This window comes from Lipomyces chichibuensis (assembly GCF_038497645.1).
Source record: "Lipomyces chichibuensis strain CBS 12929 unplaced genomic scaffold V1513scaffold_5, whole genome shotgun sequence".
NCBI lineage: Eukaryota > Fungi > Ascomycota > Lipomycetes > Lipomycetales > Lipomycetaceae > Lipomyces > Lipomyces chichibuensis.
In genome coordinates, this window is record NW_027117457.1 from 419,941 (window position 1) to 442,731 (window position 22,791).

Below are 22,791 nucleotides of genomic sequence, written 5' to 3' on the forward strand. Positions count from 1 at the left end.
AATAATGTTTAGTTCTTATCCTCCAATTGCAACCAGTTTATTCTGACTTCAGATATACTCAAAATATAGATGGAAAATGGCTTCATCGCAAGTAGCAAAGGATTTTCTTACCACTCCTACGCAACATGCCAGATTCGAGCTCGGTGTCTGTATGGCTATTTACAATTGGGAAGCTCTCACGGTTGCTGTACAGAGCTTTTGGGGTGGACCAGATAGTGAGGATAAAAGAGACTGGATGGTTGGCTCAATAGTCGAGTTATATGGTATGATATTCTGCGGGGCGCAATTTCGGAGATGGCAAGTACTGATCTGATATTTAGAGCAACAGCAGCAAGTTGATTCGGAAGATATTGAAGACAGACTTTTGCAGATCATGGAGGACGAATTTGAGGTCGCCGTTGAGGACGATTCAGCTTATGATGTATGTCGGTTTTTGATCCATCCGTCTGAAGTGAAAGCTGACTGGGTTCTCTAGGTTGCTGAGAAAATTGTGCGGATATTCGGTCAGTGCAGGGAAGGTGACTTTTCGTTAGTCGACTCACTCTATCAAAAATATCAAAGCAAAGCGAACAGATCTAGCGCTCCCGTGCACATCGTTGAGCAGGAGGAAGTCTCAGGTGACGAGATGGAATAGATTGTTCGATCTTATTTGCAAGTTCCTTCGGGTTAGGGTATAGATCCTAAAATTGTACAAGATGTGTAGAATACCAATACCGCATCAAGCATGGTCATGGCATGATTATTATGTTGCGTTAGACATGGATAAACGTATGGGACAGGAATCGGCGTTGTATGTGTGTCAATTTTAATTCGAATAAAAGTTAGTTGTGCTTGAAAGAAACTCGTTGTCTCTCATATACTAAATCGTGGAAAAATGGTTTGTATAGTACATTCTCCCAGCAATTCTAAATACTCCATGTTGCCCAAAACTGCGCATCTGGTACAGATTGAATATATACTAGTGCAATAAAACAGGGCTACGTGTCACTTGGAATCAACGCTGCCCTCGAAATCCATACACCGCAATGTACCCGTGGCCTACATAAAACATCCAGCCTTCGCCTCCTAAAGATTGGATAAGAAATGGCAAAATTCTGGCTTTGCCTTTGGCACTGTGATTACCAACACCAGTAATGATTTTGAACAGGGGCCTTGGCTTCTGCTCAGTCGTTTTTTCCCACCATTCGTCTAGCTTTTCGCGACAAATAATATTGGCTTCGCGAACGCCGATACCGTGAAAATCAATACAGTACTGCGACCCACTAGGGCATCCCGTTAGTATCCTGCCCTCCTTGTCAAGATCATTACATATTACGTACGTCTCTGTGACTAATGCTCGCGCATATTCAAGTCGATAATACTTCACGTCATTAACTAATTCATTAGCCGCCACACGATAGTGAGCGCTAGCAGAGGCATGGAAATTCTTATTGTTTCGTCGCCGATCAAGTTCCTTCGTCTTGTTGAGTAACTCACTGTGGGCCATCAATTTCTCTTCCATCACTTCATGCAATTCAGCAGCAGATAGCTGCTCCTCAAGTGCTAGTGTCTTGCCTTTCCTTTTTGGGATAGTCACAAATTCATCTTGAATTACTGACACTGATTGCGAGAGTTTGCCGTCGTATGCGTCGGCAGTGAAAGTGGACAAATCTTCACCAGTTTCTTGCGACTTCAACAGAATCATTAAAGCAAGCTGCGTCGACTTGTCAAGATCATTCTTAGTCGCTCTCAAAATTTTCCCGCAAATTAATAATGGTAGCCCGGGAAACATGGTTGAAAGTTCTGTTAAATTTTCCTTCGTATTGAGGCCTCCCGTACTCCATATCAGACCGGGATTGGCCTCCAACAGCTGCAGATATAATGCAGTACATGATCCAGAATGTCTCTGCTCCATGGCTCTAGCTTTTTCCATTGGAATGTCCAGCAATCCGGCGAAGCTGATTAGCTCAGATGTGTCAATTTGATTTGCCGGCGGAGGACTTGACTTCCGGGAACTATGGCCCAAGTCCCACACATTCTCGATATTTTGTATATTTCGTCTGTTTCTCCTTTTCTTGCTTCGTGATATATGACTCCGGTCAGGCGCTGGACTATCAATTTCGGCTCCTGAACCTTGTTGATTGATAAAATGTAAACTGAGAAGGTCATCCAAAGCCCGTGAAATATTGTTATCGCAGTCGGATAGAATCAATTTCAGCTCTTCTTGTTCTCTCATTGGAAAGCACATAGAAAGAAAGCTGACTTTGGAATCTACTGGCTTTCTTTCCAACTCAAGAAGAGCTTGCTGATTTTCTCCATCTGTGTCCCAGGACCCATCCGAGCCAGAACTGCATACCGAACCATCTACATTGAATACTGAACCGTCCGCTGGTACGACGCCCTGATGAGTTGATGACTGGCTAAATTGACCTTCATAATCTCTATCGACTATCGTCTCAAAATATAAGTAACTGCATTGCTTCCTGGCTTCTTCCAAGCTTCTGGCGTCCAGAGCTATCGCCGCAACCAAGGCACTGTCCAGGTCCGGAAATTCTCTCTAGTCTCGTGTCAGCACACCATAGGCGCTATTTGACTAAACTTTGCGTCCATACTTGTAAACCTAACGAAAGCTCATCAGAGTTCATTATATGCCGAGATTGTGTTAATACCGTTTTCCAATTAATACCAAGTCGAATCAATTTTTTCGTGGTTCTGTGGAATTCACAGCTTTTTCGTAGATCTTTCGAAGAACCAGATAAAACATATCGAACAAGAAAATTAACAGCAATTATATGTACGGGCTAGATTTTAATTTAAGTATTTTCCCGCGAGATTGCGAGCCTCGTGCAAGCATTTCGTGTTGTTGAATTGCGTAAGAAGTATCAGACAGGTTAGAGTGAACCGAATACCTCAAATATGTTTTTGCACGCTGAAATTCATTGAGCTACGCCCAATTCTAGAACAAGTCGGAGGAAGACAACGATGGAGACCACGTTGGCAACTTGGTATCCCTAAGGCAGCCCAGTCATCCGTACTTGACAGATGAGAACTTGGAATTCTAATAATGATTAAAATGTGTGGCATAGTTTCTTAATTTTAAAATTTGGTTCTTTTGAGGCTGGCCAGCCAACCCATTACTTCACGTAAGGTTTTAAAATTTCTTAGCGCGTCAATGCTTGAGGCCGGTTTAAGTTATTCCGCAGTAAACCGACTAAGAGCTCGAAAGTTAAAACTCATGAAGCTTAATTTATTACCCGGATTCTTCGGGCCAATCGTTGTCGCTTCCAGGGAATATTCACGACTGCTTCTTCTTAGGTCGAAACGGCCAATATATTCCACATAGATACACGATGATGCGATCAACAATTAGTCGGTCAGTCGGCAAATTTAATTGTCATGCATTCGGATTACAAACTCAGTTGTTGGCATTGCGCCGGAGCAATGGTTTCCAGCCGATGACACGAAGCTACTCCGCGGGCCACAATCATGAAGAACATCATGACGACGACCACCATCATGATGATAGCACACCAGCACAGGGTACTTGGTTTGGTTCATTGTCTCGCTGTATGTGTGCTAATGTGGCGTTAATATAGAGCTCTTCACTGTATGGATCATAACACAATCGATGGATGTTTAGCCTAATTATGACATATAGAAGAAAACTTACGTGGTATTGGGAGCCGTCGCGGCGTTCTTTGCTATTGTCAAGCCTATCGGTGACCGTTCTCCTGTTTGGTAATTGACTGCACTTCAAAGTGATGGCAGAGAATCGATAATTTACCTGTGGTCCTCGCCTGTTTTAAGTACGCGTTAGTTTTCACGTCCTTACTGAGGAATTTGACGCACTAACAATAACATTGCAGACGCTGTTCATCATTCGCTGTGGATAATGGACAATTGGCAATTTCAGACGTACTACGCTTAGAGTATACGGACACACACTTGAACGATCTCATCAATTAATATTAATTGTATATTTACTTCTAATAGAAATCCCTCGCATGCGGATAGCTAATTACGTACATTAACACAACGGTCAGACTTTTTGACTCCGAGCAGAAAATTTTACCAACCAAACGGCCATAAATAAATACAAGAATAATTTACAGCACATAAATTTATTTTTCACTACTTAGACAGATACTCTTCATAGCCGACTTTCTCTAATATCTCCGCCTTTCCCAAAACCTCATTTTCTATCGAAATATAGTAATGCTCAAGTTTAAGTCGGTATTCTGGCATGAAAGCCGCGAGATTCCGGATTGCCAGCAAGGCCGCATTAGTGGCGTTGTTGATGGCTACAGTTGCTACCGGAATACCTCTCTATAATTAGTTAGCAAACTTCCTTAATTCATTGAATGAAAAGTCGACTGACAGGCATCTGGACAATGGAATGCAATGAATCCACGCCGTCAAGTGAGCTTCCCTTAACAGGAACGCCAATAACGGGCAAAGTTGTCATGGCTGCAACCATTCCAGGTAAATGAGCGGCGCCGCCAGCTCCAGCGATAATTGTCCTCATCCCTCTAGCAGCGGCCTCTGTCGCATACTTCGTCATTCGGAAAGGTGTTCTGTGAGCTGACACGATGGTCACCTCGAATGGAACGCCGAACTGCTTCAGTATTCTGGCCCCGACAGCCATAACAGGCAAGTCAGAGTCAGAGCCCATAATAATTCCAACCAACGGCTGCTCATTTTCTAATTGTGAAGAGATGGCCTCATCTACACCTTGGATTTGAGCTAAACGAGTCTCGCATTCGTACATACTACCCGCGACAATATTGATATGACCCATCTTACGCCCTGGGCGAGTAGTCTTGCCGTATAAGTGAAGAGTGGCACCACGAGTTGTCAACGATCGTTTACAAATCTCGAGTTCTCCGTTGGGGTGGTCGGCACCGAGGACGTTTAGCATGATGGCATTGGTGATAGAATTCGATAGGGTCAATCCATTATTTGCAATCGGTAGTCCCAAGATAGCGCGAATGTGGGCCTCAAACTGCGAGGTGGGGCAAGCGTCAATGGTGTAATGTCCAGAGTTGTGGGGTCGAGGTGCAATTTCATTCAATAAAATCTCCCCATTCTCCAGGAGAAACATCTCGACACCAAAAATACCAGCACCAGCAAAGGTCGCGACCGCCTTTTCAGCAAGATATCTAGCACGAGTCTGAACCGAGTCCGGTATTCGAGCAGGAGCATAGACAAGGTGGCAGATATTGTTTGTCTGGATTGTTTCAACCGCAGGATATGACAATGTCGAACCATTTTTCTGGCGAACGACCATAACAGCCAGCTCTTTTGTAAACGGTGCCCACTTCTCCGCATATAAAGGCCGTGAGCGTAGAGCCTTCAGAGCACTCGAAATATCCATCTCAGACGAGACAACATAGTTCCCACGACCATCGTATGCCTGAGTTCGCGATTTCAACATATATGGATATCCGAACTTCGAACCAATAGCCTTCAGGCTCTCTTCTGTATTTTCTACGCTCACTGACTCCGGAGCAGTAATTCCCTTCCCAATTAGATGCATCTTCTGCATATATTTATCTTGAATAAGCTTAATTGTTTCTGGCGCTGGGTGGATCTCTAGTTCCGGCTTCTCCTTCTGTAGCTCGATCAAAACATCGGCGTTAACATGCTCAATTTCGACAGTCAAAATGTCAACTCTAGAAGCCAGCTCTCTAACTGCTGACGCATCTGAAAATGACCCGTCAACATGGAGTGTCGAGGCCCGAATCTGTTTCGCAGGCGCATTCTCGGCGTCTAGGATCAACGTGTCAACGTTCAGTCTGCTGGCAGCTTCAACAAGCATACGACCAAGCTGTCCACCTCCCAAAATGCCAATTGTCCGAGAATCCATGTTTTGTATTTCAAAAGACAATGAGCAAATGCTGACACTGGGGTAATGCTAATGGGGGGGTCCGCAGCAGTTTGACATCCACAATCCGACAAAAATTTCCCGGCAGCCACAGAACTTTACCCGGCTCTCCACAAACTCCCAACTTCTGATCAAACACTCTTACATCTGCGACTCAACCATTAAGGTTTTGTTACTACGGCAACAGCCTGTTTGTTTCCACAGCGCCGCAGCGGAGTTGCGTACCCGTAAAACTGCGCGATGGCTTCGTTTGGACATTGCAGTGAACTCTTTATTACAGGCGCGCACAGCAGCTATATCAACGGTACGGGCAATAAACATTAGCGACTTTTATGTACTATCTGGAGCCAACGATGGGCTCCGAAATAGTTTCCTTCGACATGTTCGAGCACCAGAAGGAGAACATTCAGCCCCTCCATGAAGGCCGTTCTGCTGCAGCGCTCGCCAAAGCATTCCATGTCGAGGCTATGAATTCCAGCCGCGATAAACAAGTACCAGAGCGAGACGCGTTTGAGAAACGGATTGAATTTGCGGAGGATCTCGATGATCCGTTAGAAATCTGGTTAGAGTATCTCCGCTGGACACACGAAACGTACCCTCAAGGTGCGAGTGCCGAAAGTGGACTTATCTCACTTCTCGAACGATGTGCTACTCAATTTCAAAATGCATCTCATTATGCGAATGATCCGAGGTACCTACGTATATGGATAGAATATATTCAGTATAATGATTCGCCGTCTGAAATGTTTTCATTCCTGATGCAGAGAGATATTGGACTTCAGCTAGCTACATTTTACGAAGAATATGCACATTATTTAGAATCAATTGGTCGCAAACATCAGGCTAATGACGTCTTCAGAATGGGGATTGAGAATGAGGCGAGGCCTCTGGATCGATTGAGACGAAGATATTCAGAATTTTTGCAGCGCTTGGAAGCCAATCCTGCTGATCCAAATGAGCCGCGGTCGCCGATCATGCCTGTAGTCAGACCTGCACTGGCTACTTTGGAATTGGCCAGCGTCGAAAGAGACACCAATCCTCAGCAACAACAATCACATCAGCCAATTCAACTTCCTGAAACATCCAGACCACGAGGGAAAATGTCTATTTTCATTGATCCGGATGGCAGCGCTTCTGGTCCTGCGGACCGTTTGGGTGGCTGGGAATCTATTGGAACCATTGCTGAAAGAAGGAAGGAAAACACTATAGATGCTAGGCCATGGGAAGGGGAAACAATGAGAACGAGCCACCCACCATCATCAGCAACACGTGAGAAATTGACTATATTCCGTGACACGGGAACTGAAGTACCATCTCAGCAATCTCTGTTTAAGATTCCAGCGCTACCGCAGCAGCCTGTGCAAAACCAGAAGGTGAAACGAGAGGAGAAGTTTGTGGCCAATATGAATGCAGTGTATCCAGAAGGCGAGGCTGAAGAAATGTCATTTGAAGAACTGCGTGCAAAAGCAAGAGGACTACTACGACAGGAATCAGCAAGCAAGGAACAGCAATCACCAGCTTCTGTCCATCGGGTCCTCGCTTCAGTAGCTCCCGCCTCCACACCCGGAGCAGATCGCTCAGCTATCGTTGAGCGTACTCCACTTGGGTCTTCGAGGACGGCTGTCCTCACGCCGGCCCTTCGGGAACAACTGCCTTTCCAGCCATTAGCTGTACAGAGTCAGCCTTTGAAAGGTATTGAGATCGTTGCGCAATCTGAAACAAAGCTAACTTACCATGTGAGACTCGCCTATTAATCCTCGTCGTCGTCCCGCATCTCCAACTATGACCGTCCACACTCGAGCTGCAACTGATGAAATATATAGCATGTTCAATCAGCCACTAAAATGTGATATAGAGGATGCAGAAAATCAAGGTATTCCAGACAGTAGTGATGAAGAGGAAGAAGAAGACGAAGAAGAAGAGGAAGAGGAAGATGACGATGACAATGAAGAGGAAGATGACAATGGTGACGACAGCGACGAAGACGAACACGAAGATGACAATAGCGATGACGATGCGCGTCAACGAGCGCAGCAAGGAAGAGCTTATGAAGAGGAAAGTCAAGATGAGCGCGGTCGTGACTATGTAATTGAGCAACAACAGGATAGCAATGCGAACAACAAACCTTCAAATGGAGTATATCGAGACCATTCCAACGATATGGACAGATCGTCCACCGCATCGCACAATGTCCCTGCGACTCCTCATCAAGATCGTGCCCCTCTAGTGTCGATAGAGCGCTATGGCATCGCAATGATGACACCAATTGTCGAAGCCACAGAGTCAATTGCAACTATCACTAGATCCACGAAATCGAAACATAACAGACTTTTGGACAACTTTGATGAAGACGTCGAAAGTTCGCCATTTGTTGAACATCCTGCTCCTCGCCTAGACGATGACACAACTAATAATATCAAACAATTCTCTCCTATTTCGAATGATGTATGTCTTCCGGATCGCATTAATATGACAGAGATCTGGACCCGAGAGCCGATTATTACGGATTTGCTGGTCAATCCCATGGACGAATCTATTCGGAATACCATTCTTGAAAATGTGGTTCCTTCTCTTCATTCATGTCGCGGATACTTTCATAACACTCAACTAAGACTAGGACGTTCTGAGGCTCTCAAGCGCAACGTCAAGAATAAAAAGAACAACACGTCAAGTGAGGATGTAGATATCGAGCTGCAAGGTTCGGTTTATCGTCTACGACGTGAACTTGGCGAGGGCGCATTTGCTCCTGTGTATCTTTTTGAAATTATGGACAGCGACGAGAGTATTTTGGAGGACGGAAAGTCTCGATTGCGTGCTATTAAAATGGAACATCCTCCAAGTGCTTGGGAGTTTTATGTCATGCAGGAGATAAAGCGGCGGCTGAATGCTGATGCTGATAACAGTATACCGAAAGACATTCGTGCGCGAGCATTGGATTCGGTTATTCACGTCAGGGAGTTACACATGTTCGGCGACACGTCTTGCTTGATACTGGATTACAACGACCAAGGAACAATTTTGGACCTCGTAAATCTCGTCAAAGCTGACGGTATTAAGTCGTCTTCAGCGCCAGTGTTGGGGTTGGATGAATGCGTTGCCATGTTCTTCACGATTGAGCTCTTGCGGACGATTGAAGCACTACATGAAACTGGTATCCTGCACGGTGACTTGAAGCCGGATAATTGTATGGTTAGAATATTACCAGGGAACGAATCTTTGGCAATGGCCAAACTATCGTTGGGTGATTCGGCTTCGAAGCGAGAATCAAATAGAACAGTTAGCTCGTATAAGGCTAGCGGTGAGCAAGGATGGTCGACAAAGGGTATCTCGCTTATTGATTTTGGAAGAGCGATTGACTTGACGGTGTACGACCATAAACGCGACGTTCAGTTCATTGCGGATTGGAATACTTCAGCTCAAGACTGTGCGGAGATGAGAGAACTGCGGCCATGGACATACCAGGTCGATTATCATGGCTTGGCGAGTATCATTCATATGATGCTTTTCGGCAAGTACATAGAGATTACGACGGAATCTCAACCTGGATACGGTAGACGAAAGCATTATCGAATCACTCAAAGCTTTAAGCGCTATTGGCAGCAAGCTATCTGGAGGGAATTATTTGAATTGCTGCTGAATTCCGTGGCAGAGAGCCAGGCGGGCATACCGGAAGTTCATGGCGAGAGTACGACTCCAGTAAAGGCGTTCCCGATAACTAAAAGGCTACGAAATTGCAGGGAGAAGATGGAGGAGTTCTTGGAAATAAATGGAGAGCGAAGTGGCATGTCGTTGCGGATGTCGCTGCAGAAGTTGGAGAATTTGGTTTCCGCCGAGAGAAGAAAAGCGGGAATATGAACAATTTTGTACAATAGATCCGCATGTGTTAATGAATACGAATGAGACAAATAGTTTTCGACGCGAGGTCTCCCGATAACAGATGAAAGTCAAAGGCTAACTTAGGGTAAGGGGAGGACTCGATTTGACCTTGATCATCTCCGAATAGGCAGGCATACAGGAGATATGTAATTACTGTAGAGAAAACAAATTATTTGCGAGGAACTCTCAGCCAATACAGCTCATGAGCTGCGGTGTCGGTTATTGTAGGCGACCCACTCTACTTTTGCTTTGCGACTATGCTAAGTGAATGACGTCTATAAATCTTCACCATATGCTCTAATTACACCATATATGTCATTAGTTTGCGCCAGTTGTGTTAACATACAGACCCCTCGGAGCTCCCTTCTCGGAACTGTTCTTGATCAAGGACGGCCGATGGCAACATACTCATTGAGACATATGAATAATTTGGCAAATAAAACTCACTGTTGTCTTTTTGCTTTTTATTCTATATTGCCATTGTAAATATATCGAGTAATTTGATGCCATTTCAAGGAGGTTGAGGAGGCACGTGCTACTGAGTGACGTGTGATTGGCCGGCAGAGCTGCGCCGCATGAGGCTTAAGCTGCAAGTTTGCACCGCCACATGCGGCAATGAAGAGCCGTCGTCGCCAGTCGTTAAACCAACGTTGACATTATTGAGCGGACCAAGCCTTCGAGGCTAAACTAGTAAAAGGGCCTATCCAGCACCGTCGTGTGTCGCCTTCGTGTATTCCTTCCAGAAGCCTCAGGCAAACTTGACGGGCGAGACAGAGATCACACACTGTCTCTTATATTGTGTTTGCCTGTTTCTCGACAGGTTAGTACTGTAGACAGGCGATTGCACACTAATCCTCTCACATCATGAAATTCGGCCAGCAACTGCAAGATTCGCTTATTCGGTGTGTATTTCCGTGAATTCTTCGTCATGCGCCATGGCTAACTTGTTCGTAGCGACTATTACTACTACTACATCGACTATGAAGGACTGAAGGATCTTCTTGACTCCGGTAGACCAGACGAGGAGTGGACTGAGGAGTCAGAGGAGACCTTTGTCAGAGCTCTCGAGGAGGAGCTCGAGAAAGTGTATGACTTCCAGAAGCTGCGGACATACTCCATTAACCAGCGCGTCAAGGAAATGGACGGAAAGGTGCAGGACGCGATTCGATCTATCGAAACCTCGTCGCCGCTATCGGAGCAGGCCTTCGAAGACCTCGAACTCGATCTCGAAGAAATCCTATCTGACGTGCACGATCTCGCAAAGTTTACGCAGCTCAATTACACTGGTTTCCAGAAGATTATCAAGAAGCATGACAAAGTCACGAAATGGATACTCAAACCAATTTTTGCGGCCCGTCTGAATGCGAAGCCATTCTTCAAGGACGATTACGACAATTTGGTTGTCAAGCTCTCGAAGCTCTACGATTTAGTTCGAACACGAGGAAATCCCGTCAAGGGAGACAGCTCCGCCGGCGGAAGCCAACAGAACTTCGTTCGCCAGACTACAAAGTACTGGGTCCATGCAGACAATATCACCGAGCTTAAGTTGCTTATCCTCAAGCATCTTCCAGTCTTGGTTTTCAATGCGAGCAAAGAGTTTGAGAAGGAGGATTCTGCGATTTCGTCGATTTACTTTGACAATGATAACTTGGATCTGTACCGCGGCCGGTTGGAGAAAAGTGAAGGCGCGGAAGCAATTCGATTGCGTTGGTACGGTGGCATGGCCTCTGATGTTGTCTTCGTGGAGAGGAAAACCCACCGTGAGGACTGGACTGGTGAGAAGTCCGTCAAGGCCCGATTCTCCCTCAAAGAGAAGAACGTCAATGCGTTCTTGAAAGGTGAATATACCGTCGACCGGGCGTTTAAGAAAATGCGTGAGGATGGTAAAAAATCCCTGAAGGAAATTGACGACCTTGAGCAGCTTGCTCGAGAAGTCCAGTACACTGTCCTGACAAAGAAGTTGAAGCCAGTCGTTCGTTCATTTTACAACCGCACCGCGTTCCAGCTCCCTGGTGATGCGCGGGTGCGGATTTCGCTTGACACTGAGCTTTCCATGGTCCGTGAAGATGATTTTGACGGACGCAAGCGCGCTGGAAATAACTGGCGTCGTATGGATATTGGCGTCGACTGGCCATTCAATCAACTATCTGACGCGGATATTGAGCGGTTCCCTTACGCAGTCCTTGAGGTTAAGCTTCAGACACAGATGGGTCAGGAGCCGCCTCAATGGGTCCGTGACCTTGTCGCCAGTCACTTAGTCGAAGCTGTTCCCAAGTTCTCCAAGTTTATCCACGGCGTCGCGACCATGCTTCCCAAAAAGGTAAAGCTTATTCCATTCTGGATGCCACAGATGGACGTCGACATTAGGAAGCCTGTAACCCACCAGTTCGGTATCGAACGGCCCACGAACGGTTCATCATCGCTGGTGAATTCCGACGACCTACTGAGCTCAAATTCAGGTGATATGGATGAGGAGTATTCACTGGACCATAACGGCGACACGCATGACTATGCGTCAGATGACGATGACGAAGTGGCTGAGAATATTCCACTTATGGGCATCAATCGCAACGGCAGGCGACCACGATCGGCACAAAACCAGCTGAATGAGACGATTCACCAATTTGGATCGACGGTTCGCGGCTGGGCAAGGGCATTCTTCATGGAACCTGATGCACCCAATGGTCAACAACAGGCAGTTCTCGAGCGCGTTTTCCATGCCCCTCCTGGAAAGCTAATCCATGTACCTGTCCGAATTGAACCGAAGGTCTACTTCGCCAACGAGCGTACATTTCTGTCATGGCTCGAAATCGGCATTTTCTTGTCCGCTGTGGCGGGCAGTTTACATTCATTTGGTGACATTCGCGCTCAGAACGCGTCGTTCTTCTTTGTGTGCGCCGCAGTTGTCATGGTCACGTATAGCTTGGGCCTGTACCTCTGGCGTGTCCGTGCAATCAGAAACCGGAGGGCGATTAGATATGACGACAGAATCGGCACATCCATTGTGTGCTTCACGTTTGTTATGTCTGTCTTAGTTAACTATGTGATCCAGGTATTCTAAGCATCTAAGACTGCAAACCCATGCTTTGGTAGTACTTCTGGAGATAAATAGTTTCGGAACCGGGTATATTGAAAGAGAACCAATTAAAAGTGCATATGTCCTGAATCTATCTATTTGGTGTGAATTGGTTGTTTTTCTGTTTGTTTGTGATATTTATGCATTAGTAATGGTTGTAGATTCGTCGTGTTGGTAATGTAACTGAATAATGACGCCTAATTTCTCTGGCACTTATTTTCCTAGCCGGTTACTTTCGGGTTTACGTTCAATACTTGTGGAACAATGCTGTATTATACGCTTTTAAACATATTCGTCCTCATAAATCATTCGACAAGTAACTTAATGTGTCTTATGTAAAATACTGCGCGATCCATTTTTCATTTTATTCTTCCGATGTGATGTAGCTGTGCTTGATATCCTTCCACTGTTTCTGTACAACGAGTTAGTCTGTACCTAGGCGAGCGCGAGACCCGTTGAGTATTGGATGTCACTTACGCCCGCGTTCAATCGGTCCCAGACTTTATCAATTGCGGAGTCGAAGCCACTGTAAACATGTATTAGCAAATCTGCTATGCGAAGACACAATGCCGACATATTGTCACAAATGTTTGAATCCTGAATTTTTTGTTGTCCATTGCTTAAAATTAACAACACTCACATCTCAAACGCGAAGGCACCGAAAAGAATGGTGCCGACAAAGACCGAGTTCCGGCGGATAAAAGTGTTGTAGATGATGGTTGAAACGGCCTGTTAAGATCTCGTCGTTAGCAAAGTGTTGGTTCGTTGCAGTTTTGCAAAAGCTTTCGAAAAGTAAATTCTCCGTGTCGTATCATGACATCGCTTGAATGTTCACGATTAAAACCTGCGTCTAGGTGTTCAATAGTCCATCGTAACGTAACTATCCGAAGGCATCCCTCACCAAAATTCCCAAAAAATTATTAAAATCCAAATCATACCATTGTGAAATATATAACTATTCCTCTAATGCGTCACCTGAGGTGTGGGTCTATGAACTTCAAATCGTAATGTTGAATCCCAGGCAAAATCAGTCGGGAGATTCCCCGGCGGCTGTTTGGTTCGCATTGGCTGGTCGTTGATTGGCTTGCCAAAACCCTATTCACTGCGCTGCATTTGATGTGAACTTGAGCATTGAGATGTGGTGGAAATGTGGAAGCATTTAGGGTTCAGTACAGGACCCTTATCAAACAAGGACATGAACGCGTCGTATAACGACTAAACAAGTTAATCCGCGACATCATTCACGTTCAAGATTTGTACCGTTCTTTGTCACAAAATCAGAATGACAAGCACGACAAGCCCACTGCGGCTTTTGTCGTCCATACAGCATGGAGATTCATCGAGCTATCTAAGCCCGTCATCAGGATCCGACAATAGTTTCGCGACGCCGCCTATGTCGCCTACACCTAGCACGCTGCGGGCATCATCTGATTCAGCCAGTGCTGCCTCGCCTCCGAGCGTGGCTTCCGTTGCTGGGATTGTGACGACTCCGAAGGGGGAGAGGGTAATTCCTGCGACAGCGAGGAATGATGGGAGTGTGCGCAAGGAAATTAGGATTAGACCTGGGTTTGTGCCGACGGAGGATGTGGCGAGGTATAATGTCGCGGAACGGGTGCAGTTGCGGCGGCAGCGGCTGGCGAGGGAGAAGGCGTTGGGAGAGCATGGGCCAGTTACTGCGGAGGCCGGCGATGTGGAGAAAGATGTTGATGATGCAAGTAAAGTTTTGGAGGGCCTAGTCATTGACCCTGATACTGTCGCAAAGCCGGGATCGGACGAGTGGGACTCTATTAAGCAGGACAGATTAACTGCTGTTGCGTCTGCTACGGCAAAGCCAAGCGAGCGAACTCGCATTGCCCCCACCAGACAGCCGAAGAATGCGCCGTCGGATCGATTTGGCGAATGGTCGCGGTCGAATTCAGTTGACTCGACAGCTTCGCAGGAATCGAAAGATAATTCTCGTAAGATCGCGACAGATTCATACTCGGCTACCACTCCCAGGGCTGTGCCAGTGTCCAAGACAGCGAAATATGTAGAAATGGGACAGGCCACGGCGACATTATCTGCGTTGCCCGTGAAGGACGAGTCTGCTGCGACAGTACCGACTGCATGTGCCACTGAGTTCACTGCGTCAACGGGTTGGGATGCGCCAACGTCGCCCACGGTCACGACTGCATCCGGTTGGGATATGCCCAATTCGCCGGCTGTGGATGCATGGTGCGGCGTTGCCTCGCAATCGGATTGGAATCCGGTAGAATTGACGACGTCAATGCCTACGGGCTCAGCTGCTACGAAGACCGCGTCCACGCAGAGATCAGGCAGGCCTGATAAAGTCGAAGGACACGAGCGCGGTAGGTCGGGATGGAAGAATGACGACGGCGGAGACAGCCATGATTCATTCCGTGGCCACGGTCACCGGGACGACACGCGGGATTCGCGATCGCGGTTTCCAGATCGTCGCCGCAATGGACGCGACGGAGATTATTCGTCTCCCGTACCGTCACGGCATCTGGCGTCGACAGACTCCAATGGCACGGCGGATAACGGGCCGCGTCGTGTGAATCCGGACCGTCGTGGACAGTCGCCGGAGGAACGCAAACGCGCGTTTGAAGAATTCCTCAATCGGCCGCTGGCAACGAAACATAATTACCCATCGTTCAACCAATTCGTCGGCGCGCGGGGAGGAGGGAAGAGTACTCGTGTTGGTGCATGGACGTCGTCGTCCGAGAATAACAAGGACGCGACCGAGGGTGAGAAAATTAAGGGGGTATCCGGGCAAGCATCGACGCCTGGAAAGGTGCTTGAAAGCCGATATGCACATTGACTGGTGGAGAGATTGCTTTGTACATATTATTTAGTGTAATTGTGGCGTTTTGTATTATTAGCGACTTGTGGACATAATTAGTGGGTACGATAGAAGTAGACGGGATATGCGAGGCAGGCGTTGCGTTGTTGATTGATAATTTGCACAGTGTCATAAGGGAATTATGATTAAAATCTTTAAAGTGTATATAATTTAATTTAACTGAATTTACTTTAATTAGAAAACCCTAATAAATAGATAATGTAGTGCAAAAGCACTAGAACAGAACAATTATACGACGACAACTGCTAAATTTACACCTGCATTAATAGAATGGCGCGGTTGATTGTCACTGAGAGGGAGGTTGTAGTTACTAATCAGAAAATGAAAGCAAGGGCCCGAAAGGCGATGGCGAGATGATAGGAGGCTGGTTGGTTAAGTGGACGACAATGCCGGAGACTATATATAGAAGGTGAGCATATTGATGGCTTTGTGAACTATATATACATCTGACTTTTCGCTATTGGTCTTTGCACTGGAGTTACTACTAGCATCTTTGAGAGTAGACAGTTAATAATAATAATGAATAATACCCGGTACTTAGTTCAGTTAAGTCTTAAAATAGACAAAATCTGGCAATGACGTCATGTTGTGGCTGGTGGTGACACCGCCGGAAATGTCAAAACCTTATATTGGCTGCAGGGGTGACGGCGCTTATGCAAATCCCTGGCCAAAGTTACACAGAAACGTTCCCAGTGACTTCTCCTTGATGCACGTGACGTTAGTCAAATGTTGACAGGAGATTTCTTTCCCAATTGCAAAGGTGTAAAATGGGGCTACTAACTTAAACTGCAGAGCGAAATAATTATCGTGATTCCCTGACTCAAGGCATGCCACTTGTTGCGTTACTCCATAAATGTCTGGCTTCTTGGCGGACGAGGTACGTATTTGGAACAAGAGTTCTTGGTCGAGTTTATTAGATGTATAATATAATATGCGCTTGTTCCGCTTAAAACACACAATATGAAGTAGTATTTCTAGCTGGACAAGGGATTTAATCGTAACGTAAGGGGGGCGAGGGGCCTCCGGGGTTAGCAAAAAAGTTGTCTGCAAGGGTTAAAAAGGCACAGGCACGGCGCTAGCGAAAGTCTAAACCTAAACCTTATGGAAACAGGCAAAAGCGAGTGGCTGGGATGAGTCTATCAAAAATAGCAACTCGTCAACTCGCAGTATCTTCTACTCACTAAATAAATTTACTAATCATTGTTCTATTCGCGGCTCCATCACAGTGACAATGCTCATATAAGAGGGGCCCCCCCCCGCCGGGCCCATCCTATCCTTCCTTCCAAATAATCAACTCCAACGAAACATGATCTTCCACAATGCAGCACTTTTCCTCTTCTTCGGCCTCACGGCTCACGTCGTCGGCCAATCCACAGCAAACTGCAACCCCCTCGTGGGCTCTTGCCCGCCTGATCCCGCCCTCGGCGGCTCCATTGCGCTCGACTTCACTCAGGGGTCCTCGACGCACATCAACGCTGTCTACAGCCCCGATGACATCTCCTACACTCCAGATATGGGCATGAAGATGACAATCAACCAGCTCGGCGACGGCCCCACAGTCGCCTCCGATTTTTACATCTTTTTTGGCAAGGTCGAGATAGTTGCCCAGTGTGCACCCGGCATAGGGATTGTTTCCTCAGTTGTCCTCATAAGTGATGACGAGGACGAGATTGATCTCGAGTGGACTGGCGGTGATGCCTACCATGGTGAGATTCATTAATTGATTACTCGAATGACCACAGGCTGACGTTTTATAAAGTTCAAACAAACTACTTCTCGAAGGGCCAGGTTGGATCCTACGACCGTGGTGGAATGACGGATGTCACCAACCCCCAGTCCACATTCCACACCTATACTATCGATTGGAACCGCGACTCGCTAACCTGGTACGTCGACGGCGCCGTCGCTCGCGTACTCCCTTCAAACGCTCCTGAGGGATACCCCCAGACTCCTATGCAGATCAAGATCGGTTCCTGGGTCGGCGGTAGTCCAGACAACCAACCTGGCACTATTACTTGGGCTGGTGGCCTTACCGACTTCTCGCAGGCTCCATTCAATTTTTATATCAAGAGCTTGAAGGTCACGGATTACTCGACTGGCTCTGAGTATGTCTATACAGACAACTCTGGCAGCGAGGACAAAATCCAGGCAGTTAGTGGCTCTCCAGGTGGCTTGGTTTCAGCGACTCCTTCCGGAACAGCCACATATTCTTCCACGTCTGCTGCACCCACCACTACTACTACTGATCCCACCACCGCGAGCTCGTCTACGGAATCTACTTTGTCCTCGCCGAGTAGCTTGACTTCGGTGGTGTCCACCAGTGACTCTTCTTCGATCGCGTCTTCGTCGTCGTCGTCGTCGTCGTCGTCGTCTTCATCAACAACAACTTCCTCGACAACTTCCTCATCGTTATCTACTTCGTCGTCTTCATCAACGACTTCCTCGACAACTTCCTCATCGTTATCTACTTCGTCGCCAACTTCATCATCGACAGCTAGCTCGGTAACTTCATCCTCGGCACCTTCCTCTTCGTCCGCGTCGTCTAGCTCGTTAACTTCATCCTCAACATCTTCGTCTTCGTCGTCTAGCACCTCGCTTGCTCCTTCTAGCTCTTCCAGTTCTTCGTCGACTGCGTCCACTGTCTCGTCCTCTTCGTCGTCGTTACCTTCACCGCCGGGCGTTACTTCCTCCACTTCGTCTGTCTCATTCCTCGTCGGTAGTACCTCTGTTCTCTCTACTCTCGCAGGCAGTACCATCGCGACGCCGATCCCTGTTCACAATATGACTTCCGTGGCTTTCGTCTCCACGCTGTCGACTATCACAACTTCATCAAAATTGACTACCACCGTTAGTATCCCTGGCTTCGTCAACGGGACGACATCGACCACCTCAGCAACCAGCACCGCGGGCGCGAGCGCATCGAGGACCAGCCAACCAGTCGCGGTGGAGACTGCCAATGCGGCCATCTCCGCGCTCAACCTTGGCTCCGACAAGCTCTGGGTCCTGTTCCTTGGCGTTCTCTGGGTCGCGATCGTCATGTCTTGAACGTAACTAAGCGCATTTCAAGCGTTACTCTGGCATTTATATTTGGCGCAAACTTAATGGGCGTTCTCTTCCTGTTCATGTATCGTTAATCTTTAATCATTTCTTGCTTTTATTTAGCGAATGGCCGCTCTTGTAGCGTAATATGTGATGCATCTGGTTTGCGTTTGTTATTTATATTGTGATATATGTGAATGTGAGTGTAATTAATTTAATTATAGACTAATCTACTGGGAGATACACTTGGGAGCGTAATTCGCTAAGCTATCGGTTGAATTAGTTTAAGGAATTCAGTATCCTTTGAAGAACTACATTATTTGGGGTTTATCAGATGTGCTGGGTCTTCCAATTAAACTAGCTGTATCATATCTTTCTAGGTTTAGATGAAGGGTTATCCTCGCTGTATGATCAGGCCGTTCGAAAACCTGTCTGGCTTTAGCGACCTACCAAGGGGGTTTATATTTCCGTTTCATTGAGGAGGAGAATAGGGGCCCTCATTGATCCCATGTCGCGGGAGTCCGAAACTGTAGAAGCCTACCGGTATCGGAGTAGATATGGCGGCACGTTTCAGATTTGATCCATAACATATTTTCATTTCCGGACTCTATGCACGATATAGTCTGGTGGGGATTGCCGATAAACTATAGATCGACTCTGTCAAGATGAAGACCCAGTCTACCTGTATTTTTTTTCCCAGTCCAGATTCGACGTCACACTTTACCTAAGCGTCGCAACTAATCTCCATGACCACCTCGCTGTTCGAGTTATGAACTTCCTACTGTTGTTTCCTCCAGCTGGGGTGAATCCCTAACCCTGCTGATCCACAAATTGGCACACACGCGGCATTCTAGGCTATCTGAACAAGATCACCAAGCACGCGGAGGAGAGAAGGAATTCATAAAATGCCCAATCCAAAGAATAAATTGAATCTATCGTATGTACCACTTTAGGCAATATCTTGATTAAGGAGATTGAGGAGAGAGCTGACGAACGGGTGTGTTTTGTGACTAGATCGCTACCTGATCTTAAAAACGCGACTGATGATGAGATTGTCAAGGTATACCGATGTCACTATTTTTTTTAACTGAATATATTATCACTTTTTTACTTCGTTACTGATATTTAGATGGTAATTGCGCTAACTGGTATAGATTCTCGCGGGTAAAGGCTACACCCAAATCTTCAACCTGATCGACATCCGGCTAACGCTCGGCTTTCTCTCTGTCATCGTTGCGGCAGCGGCAGGCGGTTACGACTACTACGTTGGATTTGAAAAGGCAAAGACATATACAGCTATTGGTGTTTCTATTTACTTTGTACTGAATATGGCGTTGACGATATGGATCATATATTTTGAGAAGGGGACTATTTATCAGGGTTCCAAAGATGGGAAAAAGGTATTCCTTTTTTAATGTCTTGCACATACCATTGGCTAATGATGATGCTTAGATTTCGGTTATGTCGACGACGAAGAAATATACGCCAATATACGATCTCAAAGTGACGGAAACTACAACGTCGCAATCTACACAAGCGAAGAAATCATTTACAGAGTTTTTTGACAGTAATGGGTATATTGTGCGGAAGCCACTAGAAGAATGGATAGATGGAATGATTACATCTGTCGTGCAGGACGGTCGTACTACGATGAATAAAGATGGAAGAAAGAAACAAAAGTAGTGTTACATAGGAAATGAGCTATGTAATTGATATTGGCATGGCATTATTGTATTATAGCTACTTGTCTTAATGAGTATAGTATCTTGCATGACCTAGTAACTCTTTGAAAGCCTCATCATCGTAGAGATCCATTTCCCCTCTTCAACGTTACATCGAATTACAATAGCTTATGCGAATGGGAAAACAGAGCATGTAACATTTGTTAATCAATTGATCAGTACAAATGTTAATGAGTCACTGACTGAAAGCTATACTAATTCATTGAAAGCTATACTAACCAAACAATAATATTCTCCTGCTGTTGGCAAGTCAGGTCCGATAATTAAGCTCGGAAAGAGCGAGTAATAGAACCTGATAAGCAGTATAGAAAGATGGCAAAGGAATTGACGACGAGCCAAATCACCGACTGTAACGGACGCATCAATAGCACAGTCGAAGGCATAGGCATTAACCGCCGATTACCAGAACCACCACTGTAATGCAAAATATCGTGCGGTAACCGAACTTTATTCAGATACATTGCACACGTGCGGTCGTTGACACCATCTTTCTTTGTCAATGTTTAAATTAAATCGACAGATGAAGCGCTTTTTAAAATTGTACACTAATTTTGACCTTGGTGGGCTGAGTAACTTGCAAGTATCCAATCTGATAACTTCCTCAAATAATTGACGTTTTAAGGTTATCAGATAAAATAATGAAAGCCACTATATATGCGGCTTCCCATTCCCAAAAGAATTGATTGCCGCGCTATCATGATGTACGGCTACGGCATGTATCCCGAATGCAAAAGAATAAGATGGGACACTCTACAAGTACTGATACAGAAATGAGAAGACGCACACATTTAAATAATATACAACCAAAAAGATTAGACTCCGGCAATATTGATACAACAGAGGGATGTACGCGAACACGACGAAAACATAAAACCGTAGCCAAATATAAAACGTTTAAGTAGTTGCAACTCCAAACAAAAACCAAGTTAACCGACAATCGTTTAAATAAACTCATGGCTGTAAAATCGAAGAAACATGCATATGCTGTAAGTATATACAATTGAAGAAATAGCCTGCTTTGGTAAACGAAAATATTAGCATTATCACATGGCACAAAATTAGGGCATACTAACCATCTATGAAAAAAATTCTAATCGCCATCATATAAGCTCATTCCTCTCTTTTTCAACTCAGCTCACTGAGTTCCTGCTCATACACAGCCAGCAAGTTTTCGCTCTCCGCAATCGCACGACGGTGTCTATCCAGTTCATCCTCAATTTTCTGGCGTTTGGATCGGAGGAATTCGCGCACTTTTTCGGCATCGCCACGAATCTCTACTGGAATGTCCAACCCCCGATTCAACGGTGGCGACGCACCGCGCTCTGACGACGTAGTCGCTTGACCGGATGCGACCGTGGATGAGGAACTGGGATTCAAGATCGAACTAATGCTATTCACACGAGCGATTTCACTCGCTGTTACAGGAGCATTCCCCTCTGTATCCGAATTTCGTCGTTTTGTTGCAAGTGCTTGAATGCGGCCGTCAACCGGTTGGTTCAAAGGATACTGGATCGGGGGGAGACGAGAAGATTCCTCTTGCTGCTCGCCGTCGTCAACGTTAACATCTTTCGGCGATTTCGATCGGTCCGTCATTGCCGGCAAATTCGGTCGTGGCAGCGAGGTGGACAAGAAAGTCGGAGATGTAGAGCGAAACGCGCCAGTGAAGTCAATAGGCGGAGGAGGAGTCGATGAGGCGGAATGAGATGGCGAGTGCTGCCAGCTTGGAACGCCAAGCCGTCGAATCGCGGAAGAGTTCTCACGCGCAACCGAAGGGAGTGGCGGGTAAGTCTGTAGAGGTTGCTGTTGCTGTGGCCGCGAGAGTTGATCGAACGACCGATGGTGTGGAGGGCCGAAAATCTGAGGAAGATGCCTGGGCAGAGATTCGTTATCATCGTGCGGTCCGGAATAAGGCGAACGTAATTCGCTCCGCTGGGTACTGCCATGATTGGCACCGCTTTCGCAATCCTCGTCGGACTCGGACCCACCACCCGATACCGGACGATATTGCTGCCTCTGCTGGCTCGAAGTATCGAAGCCTGGCTGTTGCTGCTCGGGTGGATACTGGACTGGTGGGAGTGCATTGGGAGTGACGGGGGGCGCGACGCGCTTGCGACGCTTGATCACGCTCTTCTTCATCGCGACAGGCCGATGCACTCCGTGGAGCTTATAGTAAAGGCCTAAATCAACATAGTTAGTAAGCGGTATGCACCCCATAAGTAACACTCTCAACATTAAGCCGTGCCCTGGACCTGGTCCCTTCTAATGAAGCTGCAACCCTATTCCATCAAAGGACTCACATAACTTGCAGTAGAACGGGAACTCTGACAATCTT

At 46.4% G+C, this 22,791-nt stretch overlaps 11 protein-coding genes across 11 annotated transcripts; 7 read left to right on the plus strand and 4 right to left on the minus strand.

Moving 5' to 3' along the window:
• The first annotated feature begins 6 nt into the window (after nt 1–6).
• On the plus strand, nt 7–925 carry V1513DRAFT_439154 (Pre-rRNA-processing protein TSR2-domain-containing protein). Its single transcript, XM_066897165.1, has 3 exons — nt 7–263; nt 321–421; nt 476–925. The coding sequence occupies exons 1-3, from the start codon at nt 77–79 to the stop codon at nt 632–634; spliced, it is 447 nt and encodes a 148-aa protein (XP_066755375.1). The 5' UTR covers nt 7–76; the 3' UTR covers nt 635–925.
• Nucleotides 654–2,756, minus strand: V1513DRAFT_253848 (uncharacterized protein). The gene is made up of 3 exons (XM_066894485.1): nt 2,592–2,756; nt 1,320–2,536; nt 654–1,262 (listed from the first exon to the last, which is right to left on the minus strand). Exons 1-3 carry the CDS (start codon nt 2,622–2,624, stop codon nt 995–997), a joined length of 1,518 nt encoding a protein of 505 aa, XP_066755376.1. The 5' UTR covers nt 2,625–2,756; the 3' UTR covers nt 654–994.
• A 678-nt stretch (nt 2,757–3,434) lies between these two features.
• On the plus strand, nt 3,435–3,721 carry V1513DRAFT_423544 (uncharacterized protein; the record flags this gene model as incomplete). Its single annotated transcript, XM_066896042.1, has 3 exons — nt 3,435–3,519; nt 3,576–3,586; nt 3,638–3,721. 3 exons carry the CDS (start codon nt 3,435–3,437, stop codon nt 3,719–3,721), a joined length of 180 nt encoding a protein of 59 aa, XP_066755377.1.
• Nucleotides 3,722–3,933: 212 nt separating this feature from the next.
• V1513DRAFT_410687 (ATP-grasp domain-containing protein) lies at nt 3,934–5,903 on the minus strand. The gene is made up of 2 exons (XM_066895714.1): nt 4,358–5,903; nt 3,934–4,305 (listed from the first exon to the last, which is right to left on the minus strand). The coding sequence occupies exons 1-2, from the start codon at nt 5,843–5,845 to the stop codon at nt 4,111–4,113; spliced, it is 1,683 nt and encodes a 560-aa protein (XP_066755378.1). The 5' UTR covers nt 5,846–5,903; the 3' UTR covers nt 3,934–4,110.
• A 137-nt stretch (nt 5,904–6,040) lies between these two features.
• V1513DRAFT_439165 (Mad3/BUB1 homology region 1-domain-containing protein) lies at nt 6,041–9,781 on the plus strand. The gene is made up of 2 exons (XM_066897166.1): nt 6,041–7,555; nt 7,605–9,781. The coding sequence occupies exons 1-2, from the start codon at nt 6,196–6,198 to the stop codon at nt 9,716–9,718; spliced, it is 3,474 nt and encodes a 1,157-aa protein (XP_066755379.1). The 5' UTR covers nt 6,041–6,195; the 3' UTR covers nt 9,719–9,781.
• Nucleotides 9,782–10,387: 606 nt separating this feature from the next.
• On the plus strand, nt 10,388–13,113 carry V1513DRAFT_439167 (VTC domain-containing protein). The gene is made up of 2 exons (XM_066897167.1): nt 10,388–10,641; nt 10,694–13,113. Exons 1-2 carry the CDS (start codon nt 10,604–10,606, stop codon nt 12,798–12,800), a joined length of 2,145 nt encoding a protein of 714 aa, XP_066755380.1. The 5' UTR covers nt 10,388–10,603; the 3' UTR covers nt 12,801–13,113.
• V1513DRAFT_439169 (cytochrome b-c1 complex subunit 9) lies at nt 12,960–13,856 on the minus strand. The gene is made up of 4 exons (XM_066897168.1): nt 13,754–13,856; nt 13,456–13,544; nt 13,293–13,341; nt 12,960–13,227 (listed from the first exon to the last, which is right to left on the minus strand). Exons 1-4 carry the CDS (start codon nt 13,754–13,756, stop codon nt 13,180–13,182), a joined length of 189 nt encoding a protein of 62 aa, XP_066755381.1. The 5' UTR covers nt 13,757–13,856; the 3' UTR covers nt 12,960–13,179.
• Nucleotides 13,857–14,066: 210 nt separating this feature from the next.
• Nucleotides 14,067–15,852, plus strand: V1513DRAFT_439170 (uncharacterized protein). The gene has a single exon (XM_066897169.1). The coding sequence runs from the start codon at nt 14,098–14,100 to the stop codon at nt 15,634–15,636; it is 1,539 nt and encodes a 512-aa protein (XP_066755382.1). The 5' UTR covers nt 14,067–14,097; the 3' UTR covers nt 15,637–15,852.
• Nucleotides 15,853–16,984: 1,132 nt separating this feature from the next.
• V1513DRAFT_375244 (concanavalin A-like lectin/glucanase domain-containing protein) lies at nt 16,985–17,898 on the plus strand (the record flags this gene model as incomplete). The annotated part of the gene is made up of 2 exons (XM_066894887.1): nt 16,985–17,384; nt 17,438–17,898. Coding segments are annotated over 2 exons (861 nt in total), but the record flags the coding sequence as incomplete, so codon positions are not given.
• Nucleotides 17,899–19,518: 1,620 nt separating this feature from the next.
• V1513DRAFT_439177 (signal peptidase complex subunit 2) lies at nt 19,519–20,493 on the plus strand. The gene is made up of 4 exons (XM_066897170.1): nt 19,519–19,654; nt 19,732–19,777; nt 19,872–20,117; nt 20,170–20,493. Exons 1-4 carry the CDS (start codon nt 19,623–19,625, stop codon nt 20,398–20,400), a joined length of 555 nt encoding a protein of 184 aa, XP_066755384.1. The 5' UTR covers nt 19,519–19,622; the 3' UTR covers nt 20,401–20,493.
• Nucleotides 20,494–21,444: 951 nt separating this feature from the next.
• On the minus strand, nt 21,445–22,712 carry V1513DRAFT_254080 (uncharacterized protein). Its single transcript, XM_066894486.1, has 3 exons — nt 22,690–22,712; nt 21,533–22,636; nt 21,445–21,475 (listed from the first exon to the last, which is right to left on the minus strand). The coding sequence occupies exon 2, from the start codon at nt 22,593–22,595 to the stop codon at nt 21,585–21,587; it is 1,011 nt and encodes a 336-aa protein (XP_066755385.1). The 5' UTR covers nt 22,596–22,636; nt 22,690–22,712; the 3' UTR covers nt 21,445–21,475; nt 21,533–21,584.
• Nucleotides 22,713–22,791: the final 79 nt, after the last annotated feature.